The sequence below is a fragment of the Planococcus citri genome, chromosome 5 (assembly GCF_950023065.1).
Source record: "Planococcus citri chromosome 5, ihPlaCitr1.1, whole genome shotgun sequence".
NCBI lineage: Eukaryota > Metazoa > Arthropoda > Insecta > Hemiptera > Pseudococcidae > Planococcus > Planococcus citri.
The window spans coordinates 31,622,269-31,649,016 of NC_088681.1; the positions used below are offsets into that span (position 1 = coordinate 31,622,269).

At 36.3% G+C, this 26,748-nt stretch overlaps 1 protein-coding gene across 7 annotated transcripts in view; it reads left to right on the forward strand.

Annotated features, from left to right (window-relative positions):
- LOC135849518 (calmodulin-alpha) overlaps positions 1-26,748 on the forward strand; it is a 97,532-nt gene that overhangs the window by 33,017 nt on the left and 37,767 nt on the right. Inside the window, exon 1 of one of the 7 annotated variants that reach the window (XM_065369999.1) lies at positions 5,520-5,748. The exons of 5 other annotated variants lie outside the window; for them this stretch is intronic. In XM_065369999.1, coding sequence (XP_065226071.1) covers positions 5,728-5,748 — 21 coding nt within the window. In that variant the 5' untranslated portion in view covers positions 5,520-5,727. Of the gene's footprint in view, positions 1-5,519; positions 5,749-10,470; positions 10,642-26,748 lie in introns of those variants that run through there. One more of the 7 variants, XM_065370003.1, reaches the window with a different exon arrangement.

The following is a 26,748-nucleotide window of genomic DNA, read 5'->3' on the forward strand; positions in this document are numbered from 1 at the left end:
TCTCGATTTCATCCTAAGGGTTAGTTTCGTAATGAAGAAAATTTCATCGACTGAGCTATGTTGCGATGGCCTGTTTTCTTTTGTAAGTATTGTGTGTGTGGTGTTCCATTTCAAGTTGGATACGCTCATCGAGAAGTAATTTAATTTTTCCTCCGGGTGTAATGTAATTTTTTCCAATGCTTGAGAGGTTCTTAATAAAATTATACTCTGGTTTGGCGATGTTGGAGTGTAAATTGGTCGTTTTTTTCTCGTATTTCGGTTCCACGGACGTGCATTTGTATTTTGTGTATTGTTGTGGCATCAGTCGTTTTGTTACATTATTTCTAGGTCTACGTAAGTTTACGTAGGTAAATAAATAAAAGAGGAAGTATGCTGTATTATTTATTTTTATGTATCTCGAACGAAGTTGTGGTATTTGTGAGATTAGGGAATGCAGTAGCTGAGAGCTTGGAAACAGTCTATGTTTGAAAATCGCAGTATTGAAACCTATATGGAAATATTCTACACGAGGTGAATCGTTTGATCCCGTTCAACTGGCTGAAAGATGAATACTTATATATGTATTATTATGTAGAATAGAATACGATATGGTGGTAGTATTTTTTCGCCTGAATTTTTATCATAACGAGTTATACAACGTACACCTACGTCACAAATACACAATCATGCAAAGCTATAGAGAGAGAGAGAATGAGAGAGGTTTTAAATTGTATATGTATGTAATGTACGAGTAAATGGTATGCGGTGTGATCGTATAATTTCATCGGTAAAACGCGGATAATTAAGCTTGCCAATGTTGCGTTTATTTTTATTTCGTTTTTTTCACCTCTTCACACTTCTCAGAAGTTAACGATTTAGGTAATTAGAGAGAAATTATTTTCAAAATGTACTCGTCGTGTTTGAGCGTTGAGCCGCAACTAAATTATGAATTTTTTTCACCTTGTTACCTTGGAATTTGATCAGTACTTCGGTGTGTATTTTTATAATACAGAAGATAGAAGCTTCGTAATGTAAATTTTAAATAAAGTTTGATGAGAAAATTTTTGATAAAAATAGAGGTGCAAGGACGTACATAGGTTTGAATGTAAATTAAAGAATTCAAGTTTTGAAATGAAAATGTTATGTGATTTATCAAATTTTAAATTCGAAATGCGGTGATTACCTTGGTCTAGGGAAATTTCCGCACCTTTTCCTCGCTTTTGAGAAGATTTTTTTTGTTTCCTGCGAAAGGAAAAAAATAACGGAAAAAGTTCAATGCACTTTGAATTTTTTGTTCCGACTCGAAGTTAGGTAACATGAAAGCTCTTGTAAAAGTTGACGAATTCAGCTCTAACGTGATGTTCAAAGTTCATTACAAATCCCTTAAGACTTGATTCGACTTCACTAGATTGGTCCTCCTGGATGTAAGTTACTTCAGTTTGAAGTTTGACTCAATTTATATGGTAGTCGAAGCAAACAATCAAAACAATAAAATTGTCTGAATTGTCTCTGGGACAAAAACTAAAAATTTACCAATTTTTTTAGCAAGAACTTGTATTAGTATGGCTTAAAAATTTTCTTCGTTTGAAATTCAAACTCAACTGCATAAATTTGTAAACAATATTTTTCAAATCATTTTTTGGAAAAATTTTTGATAAATGTCTGGAAAATTTTTTTTTTTGAATGCAGTTATTTTTATGGTCTAAAATTTCCAGGGGAGGAAATCCATTCAACTTTTGGAATCCTTCAGCTTGGAATCCAATTCGATCTGTGGGTGATTTTTCCATATATTTATTCAAACTTGTAGTATTATTCATCTGAAACTACGTTTCTTTTTTATATTTTACTAGTTTGAGTTTGAAAGAGAACGCCGAAGTTCAACTTTGAAATAGTGTTAAGTAGATTTTTTCCATCGTACGTTTTGATTGCGTGCTAAGTCTATCACCAGGTGAAGTCGAGTCAACAATGACGTCTTAAAATTCTGGCGGGTTGCTTTGATTGGTTCTTAGAACTGATAAGACCAACTGAACAACTTAATGACGTCATGATCAACTGGCATATTGCTTGAACCTACTCTATGCTTTGTTGTGTTATGAGGTAAATTGGGTTGTATACGTATAGTAATTCCAATTGATCCTGATAAATTTTGAACTTTACGAAATCCCGAATCTTCATGATTTTTGAGATCGTCAAATCACAAATTTCAGATTACTGGAATATTGAGCAACTAAGGCATCATTCGTTATCAGCTCACGAAATTCTGATGTTTTTGAAAATCCTGGGGGGGGGGAGAGAATTTATTGAAAAATGAAATGCATCTCTGGTCATGATTGGGAATTGAATTTCACCGAAGTAAATAATATTAAGAGTATGAGTCGCTGATAAAAAAAACAGTGGTAAAATACTTTCAAAGTTACAATGTTGCCCAATTTTTTTCAAAACTAAATTTATCAAGTTTTGAACTTTTTTATCTGCATAAATGTCTAAAAATGCAAACTTGAAACATGTTCAATTCCAACGAAAAATTAATGATCGAATCCCCATCAACTTTTTCCTTTTATAAAAAAAATGTTACGAGAAATTCGCGTTTAATGGAAATTAAGTTCTTCAGCTTATCTTGTATTCAAGTTTGAATTGATAAGTCTCAGGGCAACAATTTCGATTTTATCAGAAATGAATAAATTTTCATTGAATTAGTATAACGAAAAAATGAAAATATCGTAATGTATGAATGCCTAAACCTTTATTTACGATTATTTTATTTGTTTTCAAAAAAAAAAATACCCAAATTTATTATTATTTTTTATCGATACGAAATAATCAACATTAATTTCCACTATTGCCACTTTATCGTAATGACCTTTCAACTATGTTTTTGTATCTGCTTTTTCGGAATAGTGGCGAAAATAGCGATAACAGTGTTTTTCCCCCTCTCGTGAACGTTTTTTTTCTTCATCATCGTGATAAAATCCGCTCGTTTGATATGATAATTTGAAATGAAACGCCACGTTTATAAGTAGTTATGAGTAAACCGGATGATTTTTTTGTCGTTAAACTGGTCTCAATGTTAATTTTTTTTCTGCATTTCTGGGCTGATTCATTATTTAAATTTAGAAATACATATGTATAAAAAGTCGTTAATTGTCCGGTGTATCACTTTAAAACGCTGACTGAGGTATCAGGCATAGATAGATTTTTTTTTTGAAATACAAATCAATTTGAATTTAGGAATTTAAATGGAGCAAATTTTCGTGAATTTCGTCGTCGTCGCCGTCGATCAAAGTAACGCCCTGGAAAATTAGTATGCAACCCATCTTCTCTGGAATGCCCCATTAGTAACAATACAGAGCACAAATTCGCATTTAATTCGTTCGTTAATGAATCATGGACCACTTTTGGCAAGTCATTCCATTCGGTCGCGAAACGAGTCGACGTTAATTCAAATGGAATTTGGAGATTTTCGCGTACGAAAACAGTGTTGCCTGCTGATTAATCCAACGTACAGCAGCAGCTCGACGAGATTATGTTATCAAATTGTGAACATTTTTATATTATCTTCGGAAGTTGATAAATTGTAATGACTTCGAAGTGGATGAAGTTGAAAATTTTGGTAACGTGAGTTAGAATTTTCAGCGATTCGCCCCCCCCCCCTTTACAAAAAAAAACCACTTCGGTTCGTCCCTGTACGTTGGTTTGATTCACGATACTTACTCACCTAGAGATGAAATGAAATTCATGATTTTAAAAAATTGTTGAAATTTGAAACCAATTGAAAATTTTCAAATTTGAAAACTTTGAGCTCGAACCAGGGAGAGGGGCTATGGGTCAAACGTTGACCGCAAAATTTGAAATTTTTACATCGTCTTATTGAGGTTTCGAAAAATGTTGAAAAACGATCCACCCTGTAGACGTCTCATTGCTGAAATTGAGGTGATTTTTTCGTTGCATTTGTTCACCGATCTCCATGTCTGAAATTTTTGTAAAAATAATACGAATTTCCGCCTGTTACGTTATAATTTTACCTTGTGTACCTGTTTGTAGTGTTCCTTCAAATTTCGACCTAGGCAACACGTCTCAGATTTTACATATTTGAATCTAAATTGAAACGTCTGGTTTTCAAGCTTTGGGACACCCTGTATTATTGTATACAACTTGGTTGTATACACAGTTACACTCGATTAGACTGCAAGTAAGGGCCAAAAAATCTATGCAAAACATTTCACATGAAACAAAAAATAATAATAATAATAAGTAGCGGTAAACGAGTATTTTTCACTTGAATTTTTTTTTGTAATGAAAATAAACTCAACGTCGTCGTGGTCTTTTCCCCATGTACGTGAAAGATGACAGTAGATATATATTTTAGTAATAAGCTTCTTTTTATCGCCGTCGGTCGCCTACAACAAGGTGGACGAGTCGAGGAAGTGAAGTGTCGCCGAAGTCGTCAACGTTGTGATTTCTTTTCTCGCTTGATTTTTTTCGCTCTCGCTGCTGCGGTGTTTGTAATTTTTAATGTGTTTGTTTGGCCGAGTCGACGAGATGCAGCAAAAGAAACGAATTTGTGTGAATTTTTCAACAGATGTGGGAGGGTTACTCTGAAACGTTGGCTGTATTGTATATGCGATTCAAGCTACTATATACCGACCAGTGAGTAGGTAATTTGAAATTTGTGGGAATGAGTCTTGAGAGCGAGATTCGTTCGCGACGACGACACGACGCTATGGTGATAAATTTCGATAGTGTAACGATTTTTCTTCCAGCGTAGGTATGTACTATGTACTTATATACGAAATACGAAGGGATGTAAGGGTAAGTGGATAGAAAAGCAGAAGACGAATAAGGGGGCGAAAAAAGAACGAAAAAAAAGGGTTAACGACGTCGAGAAAAATTACGATAGCGTCAGCAAAAGGCACACTACGTTTTGATTTTTATGGAGAAACGTGTGTCGTCGGTTGGTGGAAAAAACCTCGAGAGCGCGATTTAACCCAAATTATGTGCCGAGTAAAAAAGCAAACAAGTACTGGTAAAAAAGATAAACACCATCACCATCGTTTTCTCGTCTCGTATATATTCGAACGAATGAACGAAAAACAGAGCGAATTTCGTAGAAAAAAAAAGGAAAGAAAAGGATGGAACGGTGAAAATTTACCACGAACGAGAAAAAGCAGAGAGAGATCTCGCATCGCATATTCTGGAGCTTAATTTTCCTCCCTCGTAGTTTCTGCTTTTTTTTCCTGAGCGATTTCGGTCCTTAGCGAAGAACGAAAATTGGCGTGATTTTAGCAGACTTGTGTGTCCCAGAGGGGTAAGGGGAGAAAGGGGCCACGCCGCGTCGCTCGTCGATGTGCGAGAATCAAATGATGTGACACACACGAATCGTCCCGTTTTTCTGCGAAGGTAATTAGGGAAACGTACGAGTTTGGCAAATTGTCAAGAATCTCCGGCGAACCGTTGTCTTTTCGCCTTTTTTTTCCACTCTTATTCTGCGCCGCCTTGTTGGAAGTAGTCGAGTTTTTTTTTTTTTTTGAAAAAGATACCGCGACATCGTTCGTTGGCCGGCTCAAATAGAAATTTGGTGTCGCTTTGAGCGTTTTTTACGTGTCGGTTGTGGTTTGGTTTTTGCTCGTGCTCGAGTTTCAAAAAACGCGCGTGTGGTTTTCGCGAAATCGCGCGTGTGTGCGTGTGCTTTGCTAGTTACCTGCAGAAGGAGTTGTTGGTGATCGATAGATCGATCGATCGAGTGGTGCGATGGAAGAGCCAGAAATCGAGGTTAATATAGTTTTTGGTTTATTTTTCACGTGTGGTAATTTACTCGTAATAGATTTTTTTCTCCGAGTGAATGTTCGAATATTCACGAAGTACTTGATTGTTTAATTCGGTGTTGTTGTTGTTGTTTTTTCGTGGTACAAAGAGCGATGAGATAAGTTGTAAAATTGAGAGAGAACGCTTTTTTGTTGCGATTTTCGATCTGTTTTATGTATTTATTGTTCTGTTGTATCAGGTGTACCTTCGAACATGTGTACTAAATTCGGCGTGTTTCGATTAACGCTTGTTGCAGAAGAAGAAAAAAATAATAAAAAATTATCAAAACGAGGAGCCCTCGTTCGTTGGAAAATACGCCAGATGTAAATTTAATAGTATATCTGTCCCATTTCGTTTACGAGTCGTTTCATTTTTAGATACGGCGCGTTATTTTAATCCGCAATGTTTACAAGGTGGTATTTCGCGTTGCAATCGTCGAGTCGGTGTACTTGTGTGAGTACGTTTACGTGTGTGTTTTTAAATATACGTACACGTATAAGCCAAGTTGCGTCGTCGTTGCCGCAATGACCAAGTAATAGATATGAGAGCTGACATGAGACTCTAGAAAGACCACTGTGGTGCTTTTGAAACGAAATTTATGATCGTTTTATGAGAGGAGAAAAACTGCTCAGAGTGGATGAAAGTTTGCTCGATAGATGCCTTTTTGATGTGAATTTTGTGAGCATTTGGAGGATTCGTTGAAAAATCTCATCCCGAAGTGTTCAACTAATGCTTAAGTAATTCATGAAAATAAATCGTTCGCTTAAGTTGAGCTTTTTACTAATTTTCGCTCAAAAGCATAGCCTTTTTAGAAATGAATACGTAAATAAATAAACACGTCTGATAGGTATAAAACTTCATGCTTTACAATTTTTTTGATAGAACCACCGAATTTTTTCGAAAATTTAATCGATTTTTTTTTTATCGTGACAAAATGAGATCAATCTCAAAACTTTCATTGAGAGCGTTGTCAAGAAAAATGAAGAGAAGCAAAATTTGAGACACGCAATTTCCTTTCTGTAAAGCTGATGCATGAATTGATTTATTTAGTTTTGATTTTGAGATATTTTGAACATCAGTTGGATGTTTCAAAATGAATCGTTTGTAATGAAAATTTGAAATTTTTGAAAGTTTTTCCATCGTAAAAAAACGATTTTTAAAGATCATCAAAAAAGTCTTATGAAAGATATGAAATGAAGCAACATTGCACGTAGAGCATGAAATGCCCCAGTTGTTGAAGTGTGATTCAATATTCTAAGAGGCTTTGTTTTTGAAATACATATTAAAAAAATAAATTTGAAGAATTCGGCTAAAATTCGTTGTTACTTGTATTTGTGAAAAATTTGACAATATTCGGGGTGAAAAGAGCATTGTTCAATTTTGTTGTGGCTATAGTTGAATCACGGTGAATAATCCGTGAAATTTTCCGCAGAGATTTTCGAGGATTATAAACTCAATCCGTGGGATTTACTTATTCGCGAAATTAAGCTCTAAATTTTCACAGGATATGAGGAAATTTCAATTAGGTTTAAATTAACGACGAATTCGAGATATTGTGCTGCGATTTTTTGATTATTCGAGTAGAAAAGACCCGAGGCAAGAAGGATGTGATGTGTCAGTTGTACTTTTTCTTTCAAAATGTCAAATTTATTCGCGGTGTTGGTGAAACAGGTAATTTGAAGCGCTAGAAAGTTTAATTATTTTATTGCAAATTAGTTTGCTGAAAAAATGAGTGATTTTTGGCATTCGGTGGTTTTTTTAAAAAAATATTTCTCATCTATTCGTTTTGTTATTGGAGAAGTTTGGAGGGGGGGGGGGGAGCTTACAATCACTGACCAAAAATGCGAATAATGCTCAATTCGAGTTATATTTTTTGATGATTCAACCCACCAAGAATAACCTGTGATTAGTGTCTGTTGGATTTTCCTCTCAAAAAAGTGACAGAGTTGTGATTTTTACTGGAAAAAGTGATTGGAATGCAGATTTTGTTTATTTGAAGTAGACTTTTAAGAAGATTGAATAATAAATTGGGGGAGGGGTGGGTTGAATTAAATTTTTCAGCTGAAGATAAAAAATTGATACTGGATCATTTTTCCCATCTAAACAGGTTGAAAGAAAATCTGAAATTCGTAGCTCCCCCTCCCCCACCCTTGAAAATCAGACTGAACTTTTTTTAAACGCTTACTTCGCCTATATTATTTCAGAGTTCACTGCTTCATATTTATAACGAATTAAGGTGCCACAATTTCACCTCAAATTTAGCGAATTGAGGGGTTTCTATCATTTTTTGAATCATCTAACCGATGTTTAAGTTTACTAATAGGCAGTAAGGCAGTCAAGCTTTCAATTTAACCTATTTCCTTAGAAAAAATGCGTATTTCTCAACATTTCAAATCCTAAATGTCAACACATCAGCTTTTGGTTTTTCATTTTTGAATTCTGTGGGGGAAGCGACAGCAACATATTTTCCCAGCCAACTTTTTTATTTTGGAAAAAAAACGACTTTGGACGATTTGGGCAGAATGGAGAGGTCACAGAACCTCATGTTTCAGAATTCGTCATTAGTTGTGTTTTTGAAAATTTTTAGAGCCAGACTGAACATGAAGTGAATGACCAACTTAAGACCAACCCCTTCCCTTTTTCAGAAGCCATCGAAATTCAGCTTTCAAGTTGAAATAATTTGTTTAGACCGAACATTAAAAAAAAAAAAAAAAATAGAAATTGATGCTCAAAGCTCGAAAGTTCTGTTTTTTTGGTTCCTCAGTGATCTTGCTTCAATTTATTCTTCGAACCTTTGAATTAGAAATTTTAATTTCGAATTTGATCTTAATTACGCCAAAAAGAGACGAAAACTATGCTCGTTGATAAGAATGAGCGTTTTAGTGAGTTAAGTATGCAAATGCATTTCCGTGCTGCATTATGAGCCATTTGGTGAGACTTATCCTGTTGAACTTCTACGTGTAAAGATGAATAACCTTGAAACGACGAACGAATACGCGGGTCTCTCTGTGTTACTTTTTTTTATCTCGGATAAAAAAATCATCGGTTTTCGAAAGGTTTAATAGGATTAAGTAGCATGGTGGTGTGACGAAGAGCCCTAAAGAGAGAGAGAAGCAGTCGTGTCGTCGTCGTGTATTATTAGATTTTGTCATCTGTTTGGATTCTCGAGTCTCTGTTGTTGTGGTCACGTGAAGACATAAAGAGAAAGAGAGAAAGAGACAGAGAACAGAAGGACTAACACACTATGTCGATTGACGCAACCAAGTAATATCGAAACAATATTACTATTATAGGGTGTCAGCAAAGACTCTATCTCTCTTTCTCATTTTGCGGTGTTGGTTTTTTTTCGAAATCGAAACCTCAAAAGTACTATATCGTAATTGTATCGCATTACGTGCAATTTATCCATGTAGGTACTTCGAGGTGAGTAATTTAATAAAGGTAATATCGAACGGCGCGACGTTATCGATTCGTGACCTATTGGTCGGCCTCTTCCTCCTCGTGTAGCCAAGAAATTGAGCCGAAATGTGTATGCAATTCTGCTCCAAATTTGAGCAAGAGAAGAGAGTGCGGTTTGTGGCGTATTTTACTACCCAGCTGCAGTTGTAATTTGGATTCTCGCGTTGGTTGGAAAATGATCGTGGCACGGTACTACAGGTGATAGGAGGGGAGATACATCATTCCCCGGGAGATTTAATTGATTTATAGCACGTTGGCCGAACGATTATCAGACGATTTGTCTGTGTCTGCGAGTACGTGCGGTTGTTCTGTTCTGTGTTGGTATACGAAATCGAGAGATGAAAATACCTTGGAGAGGCGAGGAAACGAGGAAGTAGAATTTTCAACTCGGATTTAGCGTTAATTGACCTTTCTACGTGTGAACTGCTTTCTCCTCTCGCTCTGCGTCCACATTTTATACATAGTTCGTGTCATATCCACTTCATCTAGTATGTAGCATATTGCGTAAGTTGCCGGTTGTAGGCATAGTAGATGTAGTATTGGCCCCGGTGTCCTGTAAGTTTAAATCCCAAGATTTTGTACGAGTGGAAACCGGTGCTGCGGCCGATGCAGCTGGTGCTATTGCTACCCGCTGCTGCAGCGTGTGTACTTTTAATTTCACATTGAATTTCGACCTTATAATCTCGCGCAGAGCTATTTGTATACGTTGCGTGTGCGCAGTCGAGTGGAATTGGCGAAAATGTAATAAATATGAGAAGTTGATGTACATACGTACGGTGTACGTAGAGTACGACAGAGAGATGAAGATGAGGAGATATATGAAAGGGAGAAAAATTTCAACGAAAAGAAGCCTTGTCAGTTCAAGGTCGTGGATGAACTCGGCGTCGAATGATGATAATATACGGTGTAGTACTCGTAGTTGTACGTATGATGTACTTTCTACGCTTCAATGCAAAATTTTTCTATCAGGCGGAGAGTATATACTGATACTGAGTGGTGTACGGTACGGATAAGCCATATTGGATCATGGATGTATTTTATTAAAAATTCTGGACAATCGAAGGCTATATAACGTCGATGGAAGGCGCGTCGCGAGATATTGATAGAAATACACGAAGAGGAAGGAAAGGAGGCGAAGTGCGAAGTACACGTTTAGCGCAATTGACGTGGTCGTCGCTAACGGGTCAATTTTTTCACCTGTAACGCGTTATTTACTCGTCGGAATGTGTTCAATGATGTAGTAAGCTTGTCATCGATGAAAATATCGCTCGTGACTCGAGACTGATTTAATTTACCGTATTTGCGACGCAGTTACTTATACGTTTTCAGTTATTAGTTAGAGTCTCGTTGAAGGAATCGCGCGAAGTTTGGCGGAAATTTTGAAATACGTAGCGAAACATGGTAAAGTAAGGTTGTGAAATTTGGTAGAAATAGTTTGATTTGTGTGAAATCGTAGCTACTCGTACCTTCGTTGATTCCTGATTTTCTTCCCTTCCTTTCACATATTCGAAAATTGTGTACAAAGCTCAATTTGTGACTAAAATCGACCTTCTGTAGGCTGGTAGAATATTGAAAACCTCGATTCAAAAAATTGGTGAAAAAATGCTACAAGTAGATGACAGTTAGTGCAGAAGTTTGAAAATGTCCACTGCAGACAATTTCAAAGAGTTCATAAGAAAGGTTGAAAAATCACGAGATTAATTTTCAGAGAATTTGTTGGAGGGATTTTGGCTCAATTATTTGACGATTAACAATGTGCATAAGATGATCTGAATTTCAAATCCATGGTGCTATTCCGAATCTAATTTGTCAATTTATTTATTCATCCGATGAGATTGTGAAGTTTCCAGAACTTCCACCTCTTGTTTTGCTCAGATCAGTTCAAAGTGAACGTCTGATTCAAGTATTTGTCTAGTGATAAATTTTTTTGCAATTTTAAGTCATCTTTAGCAAGAGGGGAGGAGGGGTTGTTTTAGAGGAACCAATTCATAGTTTCGAGTGTTGAAAATAATTGAACCCAATTTTCCTTCACCTTTCGATTTTATGTACTTTCATCTTACGTACGCGATTTTTTTCTCATCCGGTTAAAAAAAAAACGAAGTAAATGTTCTGTGTGAAGATTAAGATTAATCGACCCGGATAGAACGATAAACGTGTAAACTTACCTGTAGTTTTAGTCAATGGTGGAAAAAATTAACGTGTTTCGAAGGTGAACTGCTGCAAAAAAGACTGGATGGAAAGAAGGAAGGGCAGGGAAAGCTCGTCGATGGAACGAAACACGCTTATTTCAAACAGTTAGTTCGATATTTAATGGCTTTTTTACCTTTTTTTTTTCGTTTATTTTTTTACGTACGCGATGATTATTCCTTTTGAGCCTTCTGTCTTCGTGTGTAGGTATTCCTTCGTCGTTGTTCTAATGTGTTTTTTTAAAATAACGAACAATACGTAAACGTCGTTAATTGCGATATTTATCCTCTTTTTTTTTTGTACAGAAACCTGGTTAATTGCGATAGCATTTTGACGCCTGTTCGCGCGCTATTCACGAATTTTCTCATCATTTCGATGACTTGTGGTGATGGAATGGGGTGGGGGGAAGGGTGAAGGCCTACCTAATGTGTTCTGATAAAACGGTTGGATGGCTCGTATGAGAATGTTCTTGAAATTGAATTTTCCATTTACCTGTATCGATCTACGGATGGAAATTTTTTCAAACACAAGTGAGCACAAGGGGTAGCTGACCAATGGTATTGTTTTAAATGGCAGCGTTGGCGACAACGTCTACATGTATCGATGATGGCGAAGGAGAGATACCCGAGCGTGTTTTATAAATATTCTAAAAGGCCGTTAAACTTTTTCCACCGGAGACTGTGTAGTAATGTTTTGCGCGGCGGCGCGATTATTTGTAGATTAAACGATTCGAAATGAGTTGGCGTATTAGCGAATATGTGCCAAATGATGTTTGGTTTACGAAATTGTAGTAATTGCACGGTCGACGAAGTTTATTAGTAGGTTGGAATGATTTTCGTGTGTTTTTGTAGCAGCGCAGCCCTCGTCGTACATCGTCGTTTTTTACGTACACTGCGAATATTATTATAGTCGGAATCGGAATGCCGAATTGCTCGGCTTGCACCTCTTTGGTTGGATTTTACTTTGCAAATTGAGGCGGGGGAGATATTATAAAAATAGTCGATTCGCGCAATGTCGGTTTACACTCGAGCAGAGCGTTTTATTTTATTCCATTTGCGATGGAAGGAGCAGGGTAAAATCGGTGTACACGGTGAATTGGTGTGCAGTGGGTGATGTATCGGTAGATCATGATGGTTTTGACCATGAATGGGGAGGAGAGACTGAAAATTATTGAGCGAGCTATACGAGTAGAAATATGTATTTTGAATGACGTGCGATGGCTCTAATATGAGATGAGTTCTGGTGTATTTTTCTAGTAATAATTATGTGCTTGTTATGATTCAAACAATTCGTGGAGCTCTGTACCCAAGATCCTGCGAAGTCTTAAATTGTGAATTTGAGGTTTTACTAAGCACCTCCAGAATTTGCCGAGTTGAACTTGAAACATGCCAAAAGAGAGAAGGATTTTCTTCAGGTCGAAGGGGATTTTGCTTTCAAGATTGAGTGAGCACTCAAACACATTGTATCAGATAATCCTGCCAAATTTCTGTTTTTGTCCTCTTTTCTGATGCCAGTAATTTCGAAATTCCTTCTCTTTCACTTCACAAAAATACTTCGTAACTAAGGGAAAATTGTAATTTTTGATGACAAAGGAATGAAGTACCCAGTACTTCTTATCAGTTTATCAACAATTCGCGGAAAAAAATTCATGAAATAACAGAATTCAAAAAATGATCGTATTTGATTTTATCAAATTACTGGAAACCAGATTATCAATTTAAGTGCGATAAGTGACAAAAACCCCACGTGTAATTTAATACCATTTGACCTGATTTATACAAAAAACAACCGGAAACATCCAGATTCAACTGTGTGTAATTTCATCTGATCCTTTTTCAAATAAAATTGTTATCAACTCTTGCAGAGAGAGGAAACTGCTTGGTAATTCCATTTTATTTTGCTCTGCGTAGTCAAGAAGGTGATTATTTTAAACTGTTCTGCAATTTTTTCAATTTCCTCTTTTGCAGAGTAACGAAAAATTATGAAAATATTGTAAAGAAATCATGTGCTTCATCTTGAATCTACTTCATTTATCGTAAAATGAATTTTGTAGGTCGAACAAAAAAATCTAAAATTTTTCTCAAATAACAATTTTTTTAGAGAAATTCCAAAATGAATAGTGATTGATTCCGAATTTTATTCGAGAGTTAATTTTTTAAAGGTTTGGGTGTTTCACAAATTTTTGGCACTATTGGCCTCTTGTCCTCCCCCCCCCCCCCATATGCCCATCTCACAAATAATCCTAAAAATTTTAAACAATTTTTTTGAACTTTTTGAACAAAATGCCGAAATTTTTCGTAATTTACCCATATGGTTATACTAAGCCTGAACTTTCGCAACGACACGTTTTCCATATTCTCATTTTGACGATTTTTAAACGATGTACCGCCACATGTTTCAACACCTGTTCGTTATTAAACCAAAAGACACAACCGTACCGTGTATCGTTTCCGAAACGAAAAAAAGTAGGTAGGTACTCGAAATGTGATAAAATATTCGAGCTTGAAAAACCTCGCGAATATCATTTCGAAACTGCTGGTGCTTCGCATGTTATCATCATTTTCCTCACTAGTGCCTCGCAGTTTCTTCTCTCTTTTCAACAGCACCATCATCGACATCATAGGCAAAGGGATAATCTCTCGAATCGAATATTGCATTCTTTCAAAAATCTCGAGATCATTTTACTCCTCCGAGTGCGAAAAATACTCACAATCTAGTCTTATTTCTTATTCTTCTTTCGTCTTTCACTCTTAACAAAGTCGAATCTAGTCGAAAAAGTTAGCTCATTTTTTTATGATCGAAAATCAAAAAATCTTCATTTGTTTTCTCGCAGCTGTAGCATTCCAATATATGAAGGGTTCCTTTCCAAGTCGGCCTAAGTCCATTTTTATCATTTTTGAGTTAGCAGCGCCATCTGCTGGTACAGGTCGGTTAACACCTTTATCACCTTGTCCCAACACCTGGCGTTACTTTTTTCGCTCAGGAGCGCTGTTTTGCCGGCTCGAAAAAACAGCTGATTATTCCAAAGTGGCCTAAATCCATTTTTTACGAGTATTTGTATACAAGTGCGGTTGTGCCGGTTTTTTTTTCAAGTTTTTCAACGATTTTCGAGAGACGAAATTTGAAGGTGCATCGAATGAAATTGTTTCAGAAATGTATTAAATTAATGATTCGTGAATTTTTTTTTGAAAAAACGCGTTTTTCAGCTCTTTTTCGAAATTTTTAACATCAGATAATTCCAAATAGGCCTAAGTCCACTTTTTCTGACTGTTTGACGCGCTCTGGAGCTGAAAATACGCAAAATTAAAAAAATACCAATACGGTACTTTAAAGCAGAAAGATCAAGCTTCACAACCATATAATCACATCATTTATTATTGAAGCGGAAGGGCGAGAAAAACACTTATTTGTGTTTTTCTCGAAACGAAAAAAATGGACTTAGGCCGACTTGGAAAGGAACCCTTCATATAATGATTTAATGAATGATAAGGAATTGTCGTCATCCTCGTACAAAAGCTTGAAAACGATAGAGTCAATTGTTCGCCAATCCGACCATATGTAGGAGTAGGAGTACATTCGTAAAAATACTTGAATAAGAATTTTTCAACGTTGTAGGTCGAACGATATAGTCGTATCATCGTCAACTCTTGTATTTTTTTATTCCCGAAATACGTAAAAGAATAAAAAATTTTCTTCGTTTTCTCTTCTTCGAGTAGGTACCCACTCGGAAAATGTTTATTCTTAATATCGCGGTTGAACGGACGAAGAAAGATGGTGGGAAGGCGGTGTACATCTTTAAAATACGCGCCGTCGCATGGCAATTCACTCTCGTATCGATCAATACTGCGTGAAAGCTAATTTACAAAAATAAAATCACCGGTAATTTTTCTCTTCCGTTGGACTATAAATTTTCGGTATAGATTTTTGATAAAGCAACGACCACGAGACTTCGAGGTTAGGTTATTCATTGTCGTAAATCAAGCATCAATCATAATGTGGAGCAAATTCATCTGGCTTGTGTCTAGTCTACCCACACACCAAACTATAGGTTCCATTCCGACCATCTCACATGTATCAATCACTACCTTCACTATTTCGGCTGTATTGACGAGTCAAATAGAACGACGAGGGGGAAAAAACCTTCGAAAACCTTCGACTGCATCTTCGCGATAAAACTTGATAATCTCGTGATTAATTTTGAGTGATAGGGAAGGAAGGGTGAAATGAATAGGTAGCTTACCTGTACGTATGTAGGTACGATACTCGATGTGTACACGTAATCTTGTCAGGAAAGAAAAAAAAACACACATACAGCGCACATTAATTTAATAAACGACTATTTGCGAAGGTTTCTTTTCGGTCGATTGGATCGTCGTTGCTACCAATACCTGTAATTACATCGGTCGCCCACTTTCAATGATAAATGATTCAAACAGCCCTCCATCTACTGTACTCAGGTATAGATGTAACTGAGAAAATGTGTCACGCGAGCCAAATATAGGGGATGCGCTGTGAAATATTCGCGAGTGTCTTGCTAAATTCCTAATATAGCTGAAAAAGGATCTGGAAGCTGAAAAATCAATCGACATGGACTACATATTTCAAAAATCCTGCCAATTTTTGAAAATTTGAATTCTGAAAAATGAAATTCTAAATAGTACGACTTTTTTTGTAAAAGCTTTTCTCGACGTTTGTGAGGTCATTCGCCCTCTCTCCCTCCTATCACCCTTAGCTCAAGACTCGAGCAAGGCTATAAAAAATTTTTGTTCTCCAGAATCAGTAAGATATAATATGTAAAATTTTCAGTCATCAATGGTACGAAATTCATCAAAGAAAGAGGGGTGGCTCTGAGAACCGTAATTAGAAATGTTTTCTGGACACATGCCTTGGAATACCTCCTCCTCTTCTTCATCTTTCCATCGTGTTGCTGAACCTATCCTCACTCGAGTTTCAGCCTTCTGTGCACTTTTTCATTTTACGTGACCGTTGCATTCCCAATTCTTGACCTAGTTTCATCTTTATTTCAAACGTATCGATTGGTTTTCATTTCGAACGATTGCATTTTTTGCGAGACTCGAAATATCGGCTGGGATGAAAATCATTCACGTTGTAGGAACTTGATGTTTGGATATTGATGTGAGTGTAAAATAATATAATATGTATTAATACAATGAGTCTGAGAGTCCCCCTCTGCATCTTTGGCTGATACAAATACGTAATGTAGAAAATTAGGTCAATCGTATAAGGGACAATAACTCATTAGGAACATTTTTTGAAAAATCACACGATTTATCGTTCGAGTCTTTTTTTTCGAAAAATAATGAGGACTGCTATTTGTACAGTCCATTTTAGGAAACGTGTCGTAGAATCCATTTATGACTCGAAGTTTATTGGAAATGACGGTCAATTTTAGCACAATAATGTATCATGATGTGATTAATTCATCACGAAGTGTATCAAATCGAAACTAGGTAAGATGGGACGAGAAAAAGTAGTTTTTTGAATCGTGTCGTTTTTCATAAGAATCGAATTCGAGTAATTTCGGGGGGTTCACTTTTAAAGAGAATTTTGGGGATTTTTGTCCTACATCAAAAAAATTAATTACTGCATCAGTTTCAAATGTTTTTCAAGTGGAAAAAAATTAAAAAAATTGTACTGAGTGTGCAAAGTTGTTTTAAAAAAAACAAATCAGAAAAATTGAAAATCGTGTGACATATCGTTTGTTATGTTTTCGATGGCGCTTTTTTTTTTCAAATTTCAACTTAATTTCTCGATACGAGCTTCCTCCTCTCTCCAAGTCCCACATCACAAGGAGATCCTAAATTTGAAAAATTCGTGCGACTTGTGGTTTATTGTTGGGTTTTTAGAAACGCTGAGTTCAAATTTCAAGTCCATTTGAGTCTGTGAACTTTTCTGCTGTGTAAAATTATGGGTAGATGCTGCAGTTCTGGGCTGATTTTTGTGGAACTCGAAATAGCGACCTTTAAAAATGAAGACCCCGGTCGTGTCGATTTACTAGGGTTCAATTACGACTACTATGAGGCGTTAACGTGTCGGTCGACTCGTGGTATGAGAATGAGATGTAATTATTACACGACGTGTATGTGTACGTAGTAGCTCATGTAATGTATGTCGTCTCCGTACTACACTCTTACAAACGATACTATCGCACGAGTACTATGTATTACAGTATTCGTACAATATGTAGCATTGTGCATACATGTACAAATGCGTGTAATAATATTATCCTACATAATCGCGTGTAATACGTACATAATAGCCTTGTTAATACGGAATCGAGTTTGGCAACCGTGTTTATGATGCTAGCAAGGGTTGAGAATACGACTTCTCTTCTGGCTGTGGGTGAAGAGTGAGAGAGCGAACGATGACACGAAATACGACCATCGACCGAAATACTTTTGAAAATAAACTGTTCGCATATTATGAGCCCTTTGCTAGCGGAATGCCACATTAGGTATTATGAAGTACATAATTAATTATGTATTTCGGAAAAATACGTACTTGTATGGTAGATGTTCAATTGTTCATGTTACCTATGTATTATTTTTGGGAGTACTCCAGTTTATAAATTTGAAGTGATTGGCCCGCACAAGATGAAGGTAAAGAGAGGCCGGATGACTTACGTGTGGGAATACACGCTTTTTTGTGTGTGGCATAGCATAGCATAGCATAGCATGGCATGGCAGCGGCAAAGCGTGCAAAAAAATGATATGGAAGACGTAAACAGGTTGTCAAATTTGTTTATACGAATTTTTTGATAAATGTTGTAGGTGTTGCGACAGTGAACTGGGTGAGGGGAAGGGAACGCACGACGAAACGGATTATCGCGAATTGAAAATATACGTAGACGTTGTACGTATGTAGATGTTTCTTTTTTTGAGATCTACGTGTTTTCGGTGTAGGTATTGTCACAACGTGTACATATAGGTATATGAAAATTGTCATTTTTTTGAAGTACAATTTGAGGGGAAAATATGTACGTAAAATGTAAGTACATATAGGAATTGGGTGAAACGTATTTTGTATTCTTGAGTCGATCGTGGAAAAGAAAACGTACCTACGTTTTACGTTCACTTTTTGTGCTCGTTTTTCTCTAAAATTCGCTCCATTTCGAGGAAAATATGCTTACCACTTTGAATATGCTATGAAGTAAGAACAAAAGGCTTGTTACGAAAAATTGAATATTGATAAGAGTAAAAGGAACGGAACAGAAAGGGAGTAATGCTCGTTGACTTTATTTATAACGCGAATTTTGAAACTCGTGGATGAACTTTCCAGAGTTCGAAATTTTTATACGTTTTTTGTTGTTAACCTCAGAATTATTATTTTTCTTTTCTTTTTTTTCTGAAATAGAAGATGGTAATCTAATATACGAGACACGACGGCGAAGGAAAAATTACTCGTAATTACGGTTTTTTTTTAACGACTACGAAGACAATAGAAAAAGAGGAGATGGAAGAGGGTTGCGTTATCACGATAAATAATTTTTTGATGAAGATACGATGATGGTAGCGCGTGCAGATTATTCGTATTTCGTAAATTGCGAACATCCCTCTTCTCGTTTGCTGACTCGTATCCATGATTATAATGTTGATAATTATTAGAGTGAAAAAAATGTCGACGTTTGTACACTGGACGAAGATTTTCATTTTTTGTAAAACTATCCCTAATTAATGGAGAAGAAAGGAGGAGGTGTGAATGAGTTTACTGCTGGAAAAGGAAGCTCGAGATCGTTCTACAAGGTGTGTCTGTTTGTATTGTAGGGTTTGTTGTAATCAGACTTGCTGGATTTTTGGTGTGATAAGAGATGAAATGAACTGTTCCACTTCAACCAGCTTGAACCTTACAGCTGTGTTTCATTTGAGTGAGTTCTTCTGTGCAGTTGGTCGAGTCGAATGCTTCTGTGTCTTCTAAATGAGCTCTATTCTGATGTTTTGGTGTGTGTTTTTTGTGAATGTGTGACGGTAGGTATAATTGAGCTGTATTCTCCTTGCAGTTCAATTGTAATTAGGACATCACTGATAAGTACATAGAAACAGTTTTAACAGATTCGAGAGAGAGAATATTACACTCGTTTGAGCTGAAATAGGTAGTGGTGTGCCAACTGATGAAAAAGTCAATAAATCAAGTAATTGGTCAAAAAGTCGAAAAATTTTCATTTTTGAAAATACATACGTACATATCAGAAGAATCTGTTTTTGATTTTCGAGAATCTCACCTTTTAGAAGCTTCGCTGTCACTGATTGATTTTTCTGCACCTATTTTTTTTTTCTCTTGTTCTCGCAAAAGATAGAATTAGTTGATAGGAAAACAATCACGTAGAAATCAAATATTTTGCTTGAATTTTTAAAATTATCACTTTCAGTTTTATTACCAGACTTAAATGCCTAGAAACGTAATAATAAGTTGAATCATGATGAGATTTCGTAAAATTAACTAATTTTTTATTGTATTTTTATTTGTTTTAGGTGAGTACACATTTTCTTCGCAGAAGTAATGCAATTATATTTGTCAATTGTCCATCACATTGGTACCTAGACCTACCTACGTGAGAGAATAAGTAAGTCATGTCCTGATTTTCTTGGAAGGATCTCATTGATCTTATTGATGAAGTGATGCAGTTTTGCTTCATGCATCGTTCCTTAAACGTTTTCAATATAGTGCATTTTTTTTGCGATTTTGAATTTTTCTAATTTTTTGTTACGATGAGAGAGGGTTTAGTGTGCAAAAAATTTCGAAAACTTCAGATTGCACAGTCTTGAAAATATAGGTACCTGCTCAAAAAATTGAACAATTTTGATTTTTTGATTGAAGAGAACAGATTTTTTTAGAAAAAAAAACTACCTTTTTTAAAGTGTTTGAAAAATATTTTTTTTTAATGTCGTGTTGTTCCTAGCTGTACAGTGTACACCTAGTTGGATCGCTCCAAAAAAAAAGGTCGGCGGATTTTGAACAAATTCAGCAGAGAGCTTCATTTTGTGTTGAAAGTTACTCAAAAAAAATGTTGAGCTCGGGAGGTGGCCGTGGAGGAGGGACGAAATAAGCCCTCAAAGAGAAAACAGCTTTGAAAAAATCATGGGTTTTTCCGCTCCTGTCGCTACCTACCCGACTTTGGGAAAAATGGCTCAGTCTCAATCAAACGAAAGTACATAGGTACCTAAATTTGAGATTTTGCATCAATTTATGCTATTGCCGTCAAAATTCAAGACCACTTTTAGGGTTCTACAGAACTAGGTTCAAATCGTTCAATTTTGGGAAAATTCGTATTTTGAAAATTTTTTCTTGTTTTTTGGAATGGATCTGGAGACAAGTTTTCCGTAAAATATTGTTTCTAGTACATACATATTTTTCAGAAAATCATTGTTTTTCAAAAAGACATTTCACAAACTTTCAAAATTGTTGATACATTCTGATTTTAAGTGCAAATGAGGAGAAATAAAGTCTGAGTTAGGATGGTGAGATATTATCAGGTTAGGGACATTCCTTACATGGCATGGTAATTTTAACAAGATACCACCTCAAGTAGATTAAAATTAGGACGTCATTTATTGGAATTTTCTTGTCTGTAGTGTCGAGTCGACAAAATCATCGTTGTCACAGTATGTTGCAGTCGTGCAATTTTCCACAATAATCGACGTACGGTTTTCGGTGCTGACAGCAGCGAAAGAGAAGTGGAGAAGTTCATGTAATTTATACGTGTTCGCATATTTTACGTGTGTATTATTTTTTTACCTGTGTAATTTTTTTTGTCGACGTTTTAGTCAAAATGTGCCTCTATAACATACGAGATATTCTACTTGCACGTTGCAAAGCAAGAAAGTATAGAAGCAAAAAATAAAATGAAAACTTTCGCGCTGGTTCCCTTCGAATATATAGGTGGTGTTTATCAAACACGCGACCGATATTGTGTGGTTTGCGTGACGTCGTCGTCGTAGCCTATGTGTATTTGTATGTATATTGTATGTATAGTATGTGCGGTGTGTACGAAAAAAAAAAAGAAATAGCACCTAATATTTGGGTAAAGAGTGGCAAAGGTATGCGATGGTAAAATGAGAATTCTAAATGGTACGTGGCGGTGCAGCGGTGGTGGCTAAAAGAGCACGGGGGGATGATCGTGTGTCGTTTGCGGTGGTGGACTGGTGGTACGACTATACGATGGAGTGATATATTGGCCGTCGGCGGCGTCGCCATCACCGTCGAAAAAGTTGGTCAAAATTTGTTACACTTTCGAACGACTACGACGACGATGACGACGATGACGAAGGCGTTTACTAAAGGCCGAAAGGGGTTAACCGATAGGGTATATGGTATAGCTTGTTAATGCGGTAAATGCGTGTTACCGACGCTTTGACCTTTGAGTCGGTGGTGGTTTTTTTTCTCCTTCTGGGGTGAAAAATTACATCGCACGTAGAAGGTTTTGTCATTTTATACGCCAGGTAGTGAACGCCGTGTGGTTTGATTTGTATTATGAAAAATCACCAAATACTAAGTAAAGGTATACTGAAAAGGTTTTTAAGGTTTGCGATATGTTCTTCGCTTCTTTTCCTGTCTGTGTATGTTTTCATGCAGGTTACTAAGGAATTCATCGAGTTTTTTGTACGTACATATATGTGAGAAGAAGGTGTTTCGATGCGGTTTATTTAGGTATTTTTTGAAAAATAATACGAGTAAATGATACGTTCGATGTTGAATAATGTATGGTTTGTTTGTTTATATCGTACTTGAGGGTTTTCTTTTCATCTATCTGTAATTTTGTGCGTATGATTCTTGCATTGGAATAGTGTAGTTGAATAATTCATCTATTGTTGAAATTTTTTTGCTCTGTATAGAATGATGTATGCTTCACTTTTACTTTCTTCGAAAATTGTTTCAATTTCAAGATTGAAATGAGTACTGTGCTCAATGAAAATGCAAAATTTATTGAAAAGAGCGCTGTGAATAGTGAAAATTTGATGAACTTGTTTAGAATTGTACAAACAGCAAACAAACGAAAATTATAATATGTAGCTGCTGATGTGTATCACTCCAAAAATATGTAAATTTTTGTAACATATATCTTGAATAATGTTAAATCATGCATAAATTACCAAAAAAAATTGCAAAAATTATTTACAGTGCGACAGAAGTATGCTGAATTCATTCAAAAATTGCTGAAAATTGAGTAATAGTATATTACGTGACAGGAGCGGAAAGTATGCGATTAACGAGTGCGAAGTTTAAGGAGCGAGGCGAAGCCGAGTGACTTAAATCGCACAAGTTAATCGCGTTACTGTCCAATCCTGTCGCGTATACTATTTTAATTTCATATGAGAGGAAAATAAATGCTGAAATTTTAAAAAATGGCTAATTTTGAATTTGTAAACATGTGCGGAAAACAGTTACTTTCCTCCCTAGGGAGGAAAATAACTACTTTCCGCACTTGTTTTGATAGATGCGTTAAAGACGTATTTTCCAACCACAAAACTGTCTAGGAAACTACTCATTTTCCGATCATATGAAATTAAAATACGTAGGTGAAGTATTGTTACAATTAGAATTGAATATTGACAAAGATATCTTGAAAATTCACAAAAACGAGTTTACTCTTTTATCGTCGCATTTTTCGCCAAAAAATCTAATTTTTTTTTACAGAAAATCGCAAATACCAAATGCAGGACTCTGTGTGACGAAAATTGCGAAAAAATATTAGTTTTTGACAATGATCGCCAAAAAGGTCTTGCTTTTTTCGAAAAAGTACTGGTTTTTGCTGTAAATATTGTAAAAAAATTCCAAAAAGTTTGACTTATTTCCCCTCAAGTTGCCCAAAAGTGTCGCTTAATAGTCCAAAATTGTCAAAAATTCTTTTTTTTTCTAAAAATTGTCTCAAAGTTGGGAAGTGGTCTCACTGTTTTGACATAAAATTGTGCCCATGTCTCGATCGAGTTTCATTATTGGATGCCACTCTCGTAATTAGAATGTTTTGTTTTTTTCTGTATTAAATTCAATCAAAGAGTTCTATTTTATTGTTTCGTGATTTTTTTTTTGCAATTTATTGGTTATTTCTTCGAACTTTTTTGGTTTTCAAAGAGAGCCATTAAAAAGTTGAATTTTTGAAAAAAAGAGACCATTTCAAAAGGCCTGTCGATAAAATTTCAATAGCTGTCTAAATTAGTTTTTGAAAACATCAATATTTTTCGTTCTCATTTAATGCAGCCAGTTTTCAGCAAGAAACCGGATATTTTTGAAATAGAGTGAATATCAATGTTCCTCAATTAATGTTGTTTTTCTTTTTTCGAAAATGGATTTCTGGTCAAAAAATGAGGGAAGGATATTGGGGGGGGGGGGTTGAAGGAAAAGTTGAAAAATTTTATCACTTTTCATCTCAAAAAAGGAGACCAAAACCGATTTTGCTCTTTTGAAGACAAATTTTTGAGACCCTTACAGGTTGTGATTGATTGTTCATGTTTTCGGGTATTAAAGTCAGCATAATTAATATAGTCACGATTTCGAAATTTTTTTTTAATTCACTTTCTCCCTCGTTGGAAATTTATGTACCTATTGAATTTGATGATCATCAAAAACAGGGATGGAGAAGATTTGTAAAAAGTCGAAATACACTTCTGGATTTCTGTCTTTCTTCACTATGTTCTTTGAAAGAAAAAATAATTTCAAAATTGACTAGATATACGAGTAAGTACGTCAATTTGAACACGTGATACGACTGGTATGATAAGACGAATAAGTAGTAAAAGAGTGTTTTACGTAGGTAATACTCGTATGTAGATATGTAGGTAGTTCGTTTCGAATAAACACTGATATCGTGTAGATTATTCGTCCGTCGTATGAGTCATTCTGAGGATAATCACTCCGCTGTGTCTGTAGTGTTGTCTGCGCCTTGCTGTCTTCGCCTCCCTTACTCTGGACGAGAAATAGAGAAGTGGATGTAATTATTACGATGATACAAAATTGAAGGTAATTCGAACTTCATCTTGCGGAACGAAACTGAATGTTCTGTGGGTAAAAAATAAATCAACTATTCGTATGAGTGAATGTATGTATACTTTGTATACACAATTAATACAAAATAATATAATAATATGCATGTACTCGTATGTACTTGAAATCTACACTGTGCATTTGGATTTATCTTTACAACTGGTTATATGTACTGTACATGTAAATATGTAGGTTCAAGTACTGCGTATTATGGGATATATTTGTACCTCGTATGGCGTATACGAATTCGATTAAGTATGTTGTTTTTTATTTTCCATTTGTGCATTGAATTGGTGTGGAGACCACTCGAATATGGCGTGTTTTGTCTCTGCACCTACTTTGTAAGTCGCAAACCGCAAAATGATCCAGAGACCGAATAATGGTATGGGCAGCAGATGACGTTTTCCTTCCTGGGTATATTCACACGCGACCTTGATTGGCGTTTTCTCATCCAAACCTTGCCGGCATGCCAGCGTGTGTGCATGTGTAAGTGTTTATTTCGAGCGTTTGTATAACCATCGAGTACCTTCCATTCTACCTACCTACGAACCTAAGTACATGCGTCATGTACGAGTAAAGTAATGCCATGCCGGAGGAATCGACCACACGAGAGCGAGATCGTAAAACAAAAATTAAAAGATCCGAAAAAATTTTCGAATAAAAATCGCGTAACCGTGTATTATTATTTGGCGGTCCGGTGCCCTAAGGAACCGGTTCTCGTCCATTCCATTCTTATGGTATATAAATTTGATTCTCGCTTAACCTGCTTGCTTACGTCGTCGTCGATCTGAGATGCTACGCCTGCCACCAGGTCGTGTCGATATATCCAATACAGTGTAATAGTGTTCAATTGTATGTACCTAAAGAATGTGTGTAGAGAGGTAATGTACGAGTACACGATGCATTACGTATGCGCGAATACCTGACCTGCAACACCGCACCGGGCTTCAGGCTGGTTTGCCAAGTATGATGATTCATCCCGTCCACATAACTGATGATTTTTCATTGTTAAAATTGACTTTCAGGTTTCATCGGTTCGATACCTTAATTTGTCTTACGCCGGTTTTTTGAAAACTTCACGTGTGTCGAATGAATTAAAGACTGAAGAGTGATTTGTGAAGAGTACGCTTGGATGATCTATGTAGTGGTAGTGCTTGTCGAGTGCTTGAAAATTGCAATTTGTTCATTTAGCTGTGTAAATTATTGGTTTTGGAGAAATTCCTACGATTTTGAACTTACGTTGATGTTCAAAATGAAAGAAGACTGTAAACAAGTAGAAACAGTCGGCAGCAGGTTTTTCGTGAAATGTAAAGGAGGAGGGGGAGGGGTGAAAATCACTTTGAGGGAAATTTATTTGTAAAAAGTAACGTTACCAAAATTGATTATGATCATAATTTTTGAATTTTCGATTTTGGAAAAAGTATGTCGAAGCATAAAAGACGAAGAGGACGAAGTGGGTGCCTCGAGATGAATTTCGAGTGATAGTTGGTTTTCGTGTTTTTTCATCGTTATTTCATAGCTTCTTTTTCATCAATTCTCTGCAGATTTCTCCCCTTCCCTCCTAAAAAAAATGCGACACCAGTCGAAACATGTTGGGATTTTTTGGATGATCGTGGCAGGTAGACAGTCGATCCCCAAGTGTCTAAATCTATTCCTCAAATGGTTAATGTTCTTCGAAGACTTCGTTGACTGTCGGGTTAGTGACGTGTAGGCCTCTGCCTCTGTAGATGAAAATAGAGTATTGATAATTGGTGACCTTGACGAGGGTAATAACGGTAGCAGAGTAACAGCAGCAGTAGCAACGTCGGTGATGGTGGCGTTGGCCACGTAGATTTAGCTTTAAAGGTGACAATAAGTACGAGAACACGAAGAGCAAGCTCGCTGTGTTTGGTGTACCTTATAATATTATGAGAAGGATTAAGGATAGGACGAAACTGGTGCGTGTATAAAATACTGCACAAACTTACCTCTACCTACTGTAGCTAGAGTGGAGGTACACCATGCTAGGCTGTATACCATGCGTGTGTATATTATTTATAAGGCGAAAGAGTGAGAGAGACAAAAATAGAGAGAAAAAGAGCGAGAAAAATAAACAGGCTATATTAGCTGCACGACAATTACCGGCGTGGCGGCGGCAGCGGCGGATCGATGAGACGCGCAGACGCTTTAGCATCTTAGGGGACGTCCAAAATTTAGGGTACGGCGTTTCGCCGGCTGCTGCTGTGCGAAATGTTGGCTGCTGCAGGACGAACGCAGCGACAGAAGCGGCGATGCAGTGTTTTACTCTTTTTTTTTTTTTGCTAAATACTGCGAGTTTTGAATTAC